This window comes from Lactuca virosa, chromosome 1, assembly GCF_052849685.1.
Source record: "Lactuca virosa cultivar CGN04683 chromosome 1, Lactuca_virosa_CGN04683_v6, whole genome shotgun sequence".
NCBI lineage: Eukaryota > Viridiplantae > Streptophyta > Magnoliopsida > Asterales > Asteraceae > Lactuca > Lactuca virosa.
Genome location: NC_136426.1, coordinates 146,767,675 through 146,780,762, shown reverse-complemented (window position 1 = coordinate 146,780,762; position 13,088 = coordinate 146,767,675). Strand labels below are relative to the sequence as shown.

The following is a 13,088-nucleotide window of genomic DNA, read 5'->3' as shown; positions in this document are numbered from 1 at the left end:
TGATAAACTTGAGAACATTATGTAATTGACGTAAATCACTAAAATTACACGATTTAAACTCAAACGGAAATAAATATAGCCAGATATCATGATAAACTTGAGAACATTAAATTCAAAGTTCTATAAAGGTATATGGGCTTAAAGGTTGGCCTATCACAACATATGATCCCCATGTACATGTTGATGTTTCTATTTCCAAGCATCCATTGCAAAGGTTGTAATTCCTTGTCACATCCCTGTACCAATTAGTAACTTCTATTACAACATATTTGGTCATTGTGCCTTTTATTTATTCTTATGAGATGAGTGATATATATGAGTGTCAAAAAGTATACCTCACTTTCTTGATTAAGTATATCCCAATTCCTCTAAGATAAAGTTCTAAAGCGCATTTTCTCTTCTCATGAAACCAGAAATAAAAATAATACATTAGTTATCATTCACATACACCCACGCGCGTAAAAGAGTAGTTATAATTAGTTCTCTAAATGATTTGGATGTTGATCTAGTTATGATATTTTTGTGAAGAAACTTACAAAAATCCCATACTGATTGATCCAACAAATCAACCAATTTAGATAGATCAATACTTGGGTCCATCGACCATTTAGGTTGCTCCATTGAAAATTAAAAACAATTTTATATTTTTTTATAGTGAAATAAATAATGATTCATATATATTTTAAAATAATTAGACCATGGTCTATCTATTTAAAGATAAATATGCCATGATCCATCTAGTTTTTAAAAATGTGGGTCAATGATCAGATTATCCATCTACTTGGATCATAGTTCAAATCATGGTTTTGATAAGAATGATATATACCGTTAAATTGGGAGTTCATCATAAACTCTGTGTTGTGTAAGAAGTATGCTCCTTTAATTATTTCAAAAGCACAGAGATCTTCACCATTGATGTGATTCCATGACTTGTAATAATCCAATGGATCTTCATCTTCATATGTGCTTCCATCATCATACACAAGCTTCACCCCACACTCCTTTATAATTTGATCTACTTCTGCCTTTGCAATAACCGTAATCTGGTCACCACGTTCCATCTCATTCATCCCAAACATCCAGTGGCTTAACAATATTTGGCAATCTCCACCTACATTGACTTTGTAAACATAATGATTGTATACCCATGTGCGCTTCTTTGTTATATTATGAAGTATGATCATTGGCAAATAACGGAACTCCTCATTTGGAAATAAAATCCTCTTCTAAGGAAATGGAACCTTGTGTATGCAGCAGAAATTCAGTCCTCTGACCTTATTACGAGATGATGGTATGGTACATGATACTGATGCCTGCTTACTTCTACGCCTGATCCAATTCGGCATCTCTTTGCCTCCATAAATTGTGCTGAAGATTCCAAATTCATAATACATCTGCCAAATGCAACATGAATTAATACCCAAATTTATACATATCGACACAAAGATGAATAGTTTAACTAGAGGAAACCTGAATTTGAGATATGAGAAGAATAGAGAAGAATAGAGGATCAACTTTCTTAGTGTATGTGGAGGATACTCAACTGACTTTAAATATTTACAGTTTTCCAGGCTAAGTTTCTTAAGTCTAGGAAGGCTTCTCACACAATTGGGCAAGGAAACAATAGGATTTTCATCTAAATACAATTCCTCTAATATGTGTAGGCAACTAAAGTCTATGGGAAAAGATTCGGTGGACATATTATTTTTTGCAAGTGATAACTTCACTAAAGAACTCGAAAAAAAGCTTGCAACAAACTTGAAATCACTTGGTATAGCCCCCCAAATATTGGATGAAGAGGTTTTTGTGTATATGAAAATGTTGTTTACATTGAATATTTTTGGTGAATCTAATTCTCTTATTTTGAATTGAGATTCACCAAGATTCCAACCCTCTAACAATAGTCTTTTCACGTTCTTTAACATACTTATGGTTCTTGGTCGCTTTTCAAGCTTGTTACAATAGCTTAGATCAACGACGACAAGTTTAACACATTGCTCAATTGATTCACAAACCACAAGTAAACCAATGCAATTTGTAAGTATTAACCTCTCTAGAGCAGGGAGTTCGTCAAAGCCAGACACTATATGGAGTTGTTCACAGAAACCTAAATTAAGAATCTTTAGTGATCCAAACGACATTTTGTCATTTAAAGATGACCCGAGTACCTACAACATTGCAAACAAGTTAAATTAGCAATCCATTTCATGAACTTAATATGGAAGAATAATAAATTTAGATAAGTTACCTCGTTCCTACTCTCAAGTCGTGGATTTATATCACAAATACCAAATGATTGAATATTGCTATATGACATGTCAAGGGCAACCAAATTCTCCATTTGTAAGTCTGATGGTATAGACTTTAAAGGGAATCCATGCATACACAACTATCTCAATTCTTCTGGAAACTTGTCATAAGACCCATCAATTTGAACATAATTGAGTTGCAGTAGCATCAAATTATCCATATTACCCAGCACATCAGTTTTCAACTTAAACGACGAATGTAATTTTTCATTCTCAAGCATTCGCATGTCAAGAGCAAGGCCTAGAAGATTTCCCATACCCTAAAAAGAAATGATATATATATATATATATATATATATATATATATATATATATATATATATATATATATATATATATATATATATCTTCTGCAATGAATTTTGTATCCACAATTTTATGTCATTATTCAGCAATGAATAGATGAATAATCACACATTAAAACTAATATTAGAATTTACTAGAATAATGCACATACACAAAATTTATAATAAAATAATAACATTCTAATGAATATATGAATAATCAAACGTTAATATTAACATTAGAATTACTTCAACAATACTTATATACAACATTCATTGCAGAATAATAACATAAACATAGTGTTTTTTTACTGTTTTTATTTGAACTTTTATATATATATATATATATATATATATATATATATATATATATATATATATATATATATATATATATATGAGTAGGATCAAATGAGAACACCTAAAAGGTTGAGAACGCGAGAACAGATCACAACCTTCTAAATAATTAGATCTAGGGCTATAATTAACTGGACCATTTATGTATGTTATAAAACTGATGTGCTAAATACGTAACTTTAAAATGGCTAAAAGGATATAATAGGAAATCCATATAATTTAATTAAATAGAAATTCCTATAATTTAGGTATGATAGTCTTATTCCTCATTTCTCTCTCTCTCTCTACTTAACTACAGAACCATAATCTTATTATTTTGAGAATAGCGGCCGCACACCCCACCATTCTTCACGTTATCTCCTCTTCTCCATTGCTATCTCACCACCGTTTTTCTTCATCATCTCCCGCCAACCTCCATCGTCGATTACTTTATACAGTCATTTGCAACCATCGTCAACCATCACACCATCACCTCACATCTATCCTCTATTATTTCACGTTTTCTTAAACCCTAATCCAACAAAAAATCGGAGAATCATTCAAGCCTCAAAGGACGAAAATGGTTGTGGAACCCTAATCCAACAGAAAATCGAAGAACCCTTCAAGCCTTAAAGGACGGAAATGGTTGTGGAAGGCACTGGTAATTGGTTGAAGGAGAGCTAGGGCACAAAGTTTTTCTTCCTACTGCAATCACCCACAAATCAGATTTGAATGTATAAATTCTTTCACATATGGTCGTAGATTAATCAACAACACATGGCACTGATAATCAATTGGAGGAGAGTTGGGACACAAGTTTTTTTTTCTTGGATGGCTGCTATTACAAACGAAAACAGGAGGGTGGGAGGACAAAGATTATTGGTCCTTATTGATACACAGTAAACACACAAATTTGGTTCCTTCTTTTACTTAGTTATCTTAATTTTTTTTACTATCCATTGCTCTAACAATTTAGTTTTTGTTTCTTGATGTTATGTATGATTACAAATGCTTTAGTTGAGTTTAAAATTTGATTCTTATAATATTTTGTTCATTTATGATTACAAAGATTTTTTATATCTGATTAGAAATTTGTGTTATTCATTTACGATTACTACTAAATTTTGATTTTTTTCTATATACGATTACAGTTATGCATTATTCATTTATGCTTGTGATTATATCATATTTGTTTATCTCTATATCATGCTTTATTCATTTTTTATTATATTTGTATCTTGACTTTTTTATATATGATTGAAACTGTGCTTTGTTTATTTATGATTATATGTGTTTTTAGATTATTTTTATATATCATAACTATGCTTTATTCATTTAGGATTGCAAATGTATTGGAATTATTTATCTTTTTATTGTATTGTATTTATTTTATGATTATAACTATTTTGTATGGATTTCAAATATCAAAAATCAAAGTTGATTTTTCACTTGTCTAAAAATTGTGATAGGTATTCAAGGCAGGTGAATTCGAAATAGTTATGACCTTACAAAGTGTTGCTTGCGAATTTCTGCTGTAAAAAAACTACAAAAGTTAATATCAAAGCATCATATTTCATGTGAAAAGATCCATCACAAGAAAAAAGAAACATATGTAGCAGCGAGAAAAGAAACAAATATATATTTATGAGTATAATTAAATTTAGTTTTATTCATTTAAGAATAAAACATGACGAATATTAGATGTATGTATTTTTGAATAAAAGTAATGTAACATTACTCATTTATGAATATTACTAGATGAATATATTTCCATTGATTGTTGTTAGATAAATAAGTCGTATATTACATCTTTTTTTTGTCTACTTTTTACTCGTTCATGATTAACATGATATCATATAAATTTTGAAAATTCTAGAAAAAAAATTCCGATAAATCTGTCACGAACAATTTTTAAGTTCTAGTAAATCTGTCATGAACACCATTATTCACCAATGAATATCTATACATGGCGAATAATAAAAAAAAATCTGAAAACTCTCAAAACAAAATCGGAAATAACGTTTTTTTTATCCCTTAATAATATTAAAAATAACATTAAATTCTTGTTTTAAGGAAACTGTCATAATCCCTAAATTATAGGAAAATATGATTATATTTTATTTTTTTATAATTTAATTACATTGCTAAATTCCGTTAACGCCCTTATGTATTGATTGGTTTAGAACTGTTCTCGCGTTCTCAACCTTTTAGGTGTTCTCATTTGATCATTTCCCTATATATATATATATATATATATATATATATATATATATATATATATATATATATATATATATATATATATATATAACAAGTATAGATGAGCACATACCTTTTTCTGTTTCAAAACTTTGAACGACTCCTCATGACACCATAATCGGCTTCGTTTCCACGGTTTTTCTAGTGATTCTTGACGTACCACAAATCTTCCCATGTCTCTAAGCAACTGATGCATCATTAGTTGGTTATTCTCACCAACACTGAGCATGCATCTATCAATTAGATTTGTGATCCCAGATCTTGTGTTTATATCACAAGCCTTTAATATTGTTTCGGTAACATCCTTATCCATTCCAACAAAAAAACAAGCAATATGCTTAAATAAATCTTTATCATTTTCGGATGGCAAAGAGTCAAAACTCATTCTCAAGACATTATTGATGTGAGAACCAATTTCTTTCTTTAGCCCTTTTATACACTCTTCCCAATAAGCTACATCTCGATTATATAGAGACTTGCCCAAAACTTCAAGAGCCAATGGATGCCCACCACAGTATGTCATTATATTTTCTAATACCTCTTCATAACCTGTATTGGGATTTTTGCACATGAATGCATGAAAACACAAAAGTTCTCGTGATCCAGTTTCACATAAGCCTTGAAGCAAGTGCTTTGCATGCTTGGGTTTAACATTTGTTTTGAATAGCGCACAACTCTTTGTCAACCATGCATCCTTTGTTGTTAATATGATTTTGCTTCCTTGTTGAAAACCTCTACTTCCAAGTAATGCATCTAACTGTTGAACACTATCAACATCATCAAGAACTAGAAACACCTTTTTATTCTCTATTGCATTCTCTATTTGTGAGGTGCATATAGAATTATAATGGAATTGAGTTGGACTTGTTTTGGTAATGTCACCACAGAGTTGTTTTTGCAAATCATGCAACCCATTATATTTGTCAGCACACCTCCTGCTAATATCTTCAATGTAACTACTTGTGTCGAATTCTCGAAAATTTGACCAATAAACATATTTTGCTAAAGATGTCTTACCGATTCCGTCCATACCCAAAATAGTGAGTATGTCTCCTGTATACGAGGAATCATCTTTCAACCATGAAGTGACAAATTTGATGGAATTGTTCACCCCAATAAGTTGCGGCATACCATTTCTTAAGGGTATCTGTAATCTACGACAAATGTCCTTAACAATCTCATCAATGAACTCCGCCTCTAGCCTGAAAATTTTCTTTTAATTATTAATACAAAAAGCAATCTACCAAAACAATAAAGCGGAACAATCTCATCAATGAACTCCGCCTCTAGCCTGAAAACTTTCTTTTACAAATAGCAATCTACCAAAACAATAAAGCGGATTTGCAGATTTAATATATCCAAAGATTATAAATCAAAATTTGATCACATTATAAGGTTTAGATGATTGCCTCAATAGTGATCGAGTATATTGATGAGGAGTATATACTAATACAATTTAGAAATGTTAAGTATGAAACAGGGTAATCACAATTCATTCTACAACTATCGACGTCACAATTAGTAGTAGACAACCATATATTCAGCCATATCTAGAATATTCTTGTCTACACATATTAAACTATTATTTTAACGATTTCACATCAAAAGTGTATCATGATTGTATTTCGGACGATATACGATATCTAATGTGTAAGATCAGAATATTTATGTATAATTAGAATTGAGCCCCACAAACCTGTCGAAAGTATAAGGATTATTAATTAATCGCTATAAAAAATTGATTTATGCGATCATATAGTTGAAAATTTGGATTCAATTTTATGCATCTTCTTTATGATGCTACATCAAAAATATATTTGATAATATTGATGAAAGTCACTGAAGAAATGCATAGAGAGGATATAATGTGGACATCTCATGTAGTAATCAAACAAAATTGAAGCAGCATGGAGCTTTGGATAAAAAATGGAAAAAGTAATTACCAGCCCTTTACGTTCTCTCCGCTTATATTAGCAACTTTTGTAAGTGCTCTCCTCCAACGACCGATCTTTTGAGCCATTTGACTTTTTTTATTTGCATTTGTCTGTGCCTCCATCTGCTGCCTGTGCTTATCCATTGCAAGTCCAAAGGTGCATTCTTGCTTTCTGATATGGGTGGGCTCAACATGATAGAAAATGGGGATAACAATCTGGTTGGATGTCCTACGTTGCTCAAGGATCAACAACAATTCATCAAGGCACCATGACGAATCAGCGTAATTCTTGGACAAAATGATAATAGAAACCCTAGATGCTTTAATTGCACTCTCCAATTCCGGTTTCAGATCTTCTCCAGTTTTAATCTCATCATCATCGAAGAAGACGGTAATATTGGCGGCGATGAGGGCCTTATGAAGGTGATTGGTGAAACTATGACGAGTGTCACAACCTCTAAAACTTAAAAATACGTCATGTTTAAGACCATGAGTATGTAAAGAGTATGATGATCCTTCTAGGAATTCAGAAAGAACAGTCATCATGATGTCTAATGGGAAGGTAAGACTGTTTCGAGATTAGATTTATAATCAAAAGAATATAAAGCAAGACCCAAGTCAACGACTACTGTTTGTTGTTTGACAGGTTAGGAAATTGAAATGAATGGATAAGGGTACATCCACTAAGAAATTGGATGGAAACATACCCCGATGAAAAGGTTTTGTTGGATTGAAAAGTTATGTTATTACGGTATAATAATATAATAATGGAGAATTTCCATCAAATCAAAGGTGAACAAAAATCAAACCGCAAACAAAAAAAATAGACATGTTCGGTGCGATGCAGTTTTTAGTCTTGCAAAAACCGTAAAAAACTCAACCGCACTGCACATACATATATACTAGGTGTAAGACCCGTGTATTACACGAGTTTATTAAAGTTAAAAATTTTATATCAAAATATAAACATTAAATATTTTTAATGCTTACGTCATCTCAAAGTTTAACAAAATATATTTTATTATATCTCAATTTTGACAATATTGTTTTATAATATTTGATTATTTTAATTTATGTAACAAAAAAATCATAATAAATGGTGAAAAAAACAAACTATTTATTATTATATTTATTTTATAGAGAAAAATATATATTACCTTAAATAATAAATGTTTCATTAATTATAGTGTTGATCTACACATTTAATATAATAAATACTTTGCATATATAATAATAGAGGTGTTAATTAGTAGAATTGATTAATTTTTTATTAACAAAAAAATGAAAATACAACATGTGAAATTTAAGTAATTTAAAAATATCATATAATGACATGTGGCAAAAATCTTGAGGAAATGACAAGTGGCAAAACCATTTTCATTTATTATGGTACTAGGTATGACCTAGAGACTTATGTATTACATGAGTTTATTTAAAAGAAAAATTAAATATGAAATTCTAAACATTTGAATTTTAAGTTTATAAAAAAGTGAGAACAAATATTGAATTATTAAAATTAAAGTGTTTTTTTTTTGTCTTTAAAATTTAAAAAATAATTTAGATAAATAAACAAAGGAAACTAATGAGGCTTTAATTTAGTAATTCTGAAATTAAAAGGAAAGTCCATTAATGAAATTATGTGAAATTTAATAAAATGGAAAAAATATAAAATGACATGTAGAAAAAAATTAAATGAAAATAATAAGAAAAAATCATGTGCATAATGCATTAGAAAATGACAAGTGGCAAACTTATTTTCATATATATATATATATATATATATATATATATGTATATATATATATATAGACACCCACACACATTAAAGTCCTAATATTTCAATCGATTTGAAAGGAAAGTTCTAAAATTATTGTTTTTTTATAGTAAAGTCCTAATTACCGGTAGTTTTTGACATGTTTACCATTTTTTTCCGGTTAACCGGTTAGGACTTTACTGTAAAAAAAATAAAGTTTAAGGTTTAATTTTCTTGTCAAATCGTGAATTAGAACTTTATTATAAAAAAATAAAGCTTAGGACTTTTTTGTCAAATCGTTAAAAATATTGAGACTTTAGTGTATTTTCGTAACCCAAGAACTTTTAATTGTGATTTTTGTCGTAGCACCACTGTTTTTCTTACCATCATCATCTTTTTACTCTGATACAATCACGATAAGATGAAACAACATATGCAAAAGAGAGAGCGAGAAAAGGTGAAAAGATTTGTAAAACTTTATTCTTGCTTCGCCGCCAAACCTTGAACTAAAAAGTAGGGACAAATTATACAAATACAGACAACACATGTCTAGTCAAAATGCTGTGAATGTGGAGAATGGGTAAGAAGGACAATTTCGTTTTTTCCGATTTCTTAGTTCTCTATTTTTAGGACTGCAAAAGGCCAACATAACACTAGTTATTTCTTTCTTTCTTGATTATCTCCATTTTTTTCAATGTCGGTTTGTTGAGATTCAAAAAAATTATTTAACAAGAAACAAACATTAAGGATTTCAATAGAATCTAGCTTACTAGTGCAAGTTTCAATAACTCTTATACTTAAAGACTATCATACCATTAAATTTCTAACAAAAAAAATGGATATATACACTAAAGTCTCAATATTTTCAACGATTTGACAAAAAGTCGAAAAAAAAAAAATTATAGTAAAATCTTAATTCACGACTTAACAAGAAAGTCATAAACTTTATTTTTTTGACAAAAAAGTCCTAATTACTGGCTAACCGGAAAAAAAGGTTAAAAGTGTCAAAAACTGCCGGTACTTAGGACTTTACTGTAAAAAAAATAAAGTTTAGGACTTTCTTGTCAAGTCGAAAAATATTGGGACTTTAGTGTGTGTGTGTGTGTGTGTATATATATATATATATATATATATATATATATATATATATATATATAGAGAGAGAGAGAGAGAGAGAGAGGTAGGTTCCATTAAAATTAAAAATAAAATAAAGATCTTGTGATTCAACCTCAGCCACAAGTTTCACATCTGCCGCACTAACCATCCGGCATACTGGCACGGCTGGTCAGTTATAACCATAAATGATTATATTGTGCCGCCCGTTCCTTTATCCTCCGTCACCATCCCCACCACCATAACCGTCACCGCCACCACCACTACCATCACCTCTGACACCAGCCCGCCCCACCACTGTCACCTCCGTCATTTATACCACTGCCACCTCTGTCACCATCACCTCTTTTGCCACCAACTGTCATAATCATATATGATACTCAATCTGTGAACATACATATATGTATAATCATTTATGATTAGGCATACTCCGTTGCTGCCAGTACGCTAAAGCGTTAGAGCGGCAAAGTAGAAATATGTGGTTGAGGTTGAATCTTAAGATCTCTACTTTTTTTTAATCTCAAGTGAACCGTCTCATATATATATATATATATATATATATATATATATATATATATATATATATATATATGTTCAAATGTTTCTAGCAACTATTGTGTGCATGAATGCACCAATAGGAATTTAGGAATAATTTAATCATTAAATAAATTAATAAGGGTAAATTAGTAAATCATGACTCTAAATTTATGGTAATTGAGATAAATGGGGGATTTGATTTTAAAATCACCAAAATAAAATGAGGAAGAACGACCTGCCTTCATCTTCTGCTCCGCTTCTTCACAACCTAACCCTAAATCACGAAAGTCAGCGGACACTACGACCACCACAGCCGCAATAAACCCCAAAATCACCAACTCAACTCAACTCAACAAAAAGTATTAGTCAGACCTCAGAACGGACCACCATTTCACACATTGTTATGCTAATTTTAGGTGTTCGAATCCAACGGCGCTTTTTCGCTCCCTCCCAGTGTTGCCTCCACGTCAGGTGCAACTTCTCCACATCATCTTCTCCACTACAGGTTCTTAGCTAAACTCAATCAAATGAGGATTGTGTTTTATCCATATCTGCCAACTGTTTGATAAAATTACTGAATGAGTTCGCTTGACTCAGGCACCCCGGCATGTAGACGAGGATTGTATCGATTTCTTGTCGTGGTTAAGGCAGAAGGCCGGGGAGGAAATTTCTTCCGTGCTCTCTGTAGGGAAATCAATTCATGGCAGGTAACATATATGTTTCAAATATTTTTATGATTTTGCAAATTCTTTTGCTCATCTATGATATGTCCTAAATGCAGGTCATTTTTTGCTTGTAAACCAATACATGCTGGTGATTGCATACTGAAAGTTCCTTACACCATGGTATGCTTTACTGAAACTTTATAACTCTTTGGTGCTCCATGATTATAAATCCCAAATTATGTCATCTGTGGACATTTTTGCAGCAACTAGCCCGAGATAATCTACTTCCTTCAGTAAGTTCTTTGTTAGGAGATGATGTTACTAATGTTGAAAAGCTTGCATTGGTCATCTTAATGCACCAAAAACTTGGTCAGGTACCAATTTTGTACATTTTTCTCTCAAACTGTTTGAGATGACATTCCATGTGGTTCCTTGTTTATCTTCTCTTCATTAATGCAGGCTTCTGAATGGGCCCCTTACATCAACTGTTTACCACCAGTTGCAGAGATGCATAACACAATATTTTCCTTTTTTACCCTTTTAGTAAGTCACACATTTGATGACAAATTTCCCTTGTGTTATTTACCTAAAGCACAGTGTTTATATCTGTAGATAGTTTGGAGTGATGAGGAATTAAAGATGATAGGAAAAGTAAAAAACATTGCAAGATAGGAAAAATGAAATACATTCTGTAAGAATCTGGTCATGTGGTATGTATTCTGTCAAAACTCTTAGAATGTCTATTATTCTGACAGAATTCGATTTTAATCTCCTTATTTGTCAATATAGGAAAAGTAAAAAACATTGCAAGATAGGAAAAATGAAATACATTATGTTAGAATATGCTATCATTCTCTATTATATAGTTTCTATTAAATAAGTAATGCTTGTATTCTGTCAGAATTTATTTGTATAAATGCATTCTGTTAGAATGTCTTTGAGAATGTTTGTTAACAACAAGTACATTAGCTTCACTGGTAATACTAACGAATAATGCATCTTATTCTTTCAGAATGGCTTGAAGAAGGAATTCCATATTGATCATACAAGAGAAAGATTTGGAATCGAGTTCAACAACAAGTATATTTTGCGAAGAATTACATTCTTACGATAATATATCACATTTTCATCATAGTTTGAATCAAGTGCATTATTTGGACCATTGATGAAGATCATGTGTATTTGCTTAATAATTGTATATTTAAGAATGTTATTTCTTAATATTTTTATTCATTTTTGATGATATTCTGTTACAATATGTATAACTATATTAAATTATATAAGACTATTAGTTTGTAAGAATATGTATGATTTTGTATTCATGTTCGAATGTATATGAATAATTTATGTTAAATTATTAAATCAGGTTAATTATCAAAAATATATGCATTGGAAATATATTCCGCAAGAATAAAATCGAAAATATCTTTACTAATTAATGTTTGACATTCTGACAGAATGAAATCGGATTTTTAAATTTGAATTAATTTAAAATATTCAGATTTTTAAAAATAACGGAATTAATTATCCCTAAAAATCCGAAAATTTCCTTTTTTAATATAGGTTAATTGACTAAAATGCCCTTATGCTGGAATTTGTGTGATTATATGGTACATGTTATCATATTCTACTATCATAGACCCTCAGATCATGACCTTTGATTATATTTCATCCAATGGTCCAGATCTGTGCGCACACAATAGTTACTAGAAACAAAATAACCTAACCATATATATATATATATATATATATATATATATATATATATATATATATATGTTCAAATGAGAACATTTGTTATTTTAAGAACATTTTTCAGTCACTCATTTTAAAAAAGAATCTTATTTTTTATTTATTATATTATCGTTGAAAAAAAATACACCACCAGTCTAACCCCAC

General features: G+C 30.4%; 1 protein-coding gene across 6 annotated transcripts; it reads right to left on the bottom strand.

The window, feature by feature from the left end:
• LOC145159651 (disease resistance protein RUN1-like) lies at window positions 1–7,790 on the bottom strand. 6 transcript variants are annotated; one of them, XM_079078681.1, is made up of 7 exons: window positions 7,132–7,790; window positions 5,262–6,390; window positions 2,249–2,569; window positions 2,050–2,168; window positions 827–1,394; window positions 336–397; window positions 1–236 (listed from the first exon to the last, which is right to left on the bottom strand). In XM_079078681.1, exons 1-3 carry the CDS (start codon window positions 7,665–7,667, stop codon window positions 2,390–2,392), a joined length of 1,845 nt encoding a protein of 614 aa, XP_078934807.1. In that variant the 5' UTR covers window positions 7,668–7,790; the 3' UTR covers window positions 1–236; window positions 336–397; window positions 827–1,394; window positions 2,050–2,168; window positions 2,249–2,389. The 6 variants fall into 6 exon arrangements, with proteins under 6 accessions (XP_078934807.1, XP_078934815.1, XP_078934819.1 ...); XM_079078689.1 differs by having other exon boundaries at window positions 336–1,120; window positions 1,242–1,394; XM_079078693.1 differs by having other exon boundaries at window positions 336–1,111; window positions 1,242–1,394.
• Between the last annotated feature and the right edge of the window lie 5,298 nt (window positions 7,791–13,088).

Coding starts and splice junctions, on each gene's coding strand:
- LOC145159651 (XM_079078674.1), bottom strand. CDS start 7,667: ATGATGACTGTTCTTTCTGAATTCCTAGAAGGATCATCATACTCTTTA. Junction 6,391..7,131: donor GGAGAGAACGTAAAGGGCTG/GTAATTACTTTT, acceptor GAAAATTTTCAG/GCTAGAGGCGGAGTTCATTG. Junction 2,570..5,261: donor AAGTTTTGAAACAGAAAAAG/GTATGTGCTCAT, acceptor ATTTCTTTTTAG/GGTATGGGAAATCTTCTAGG.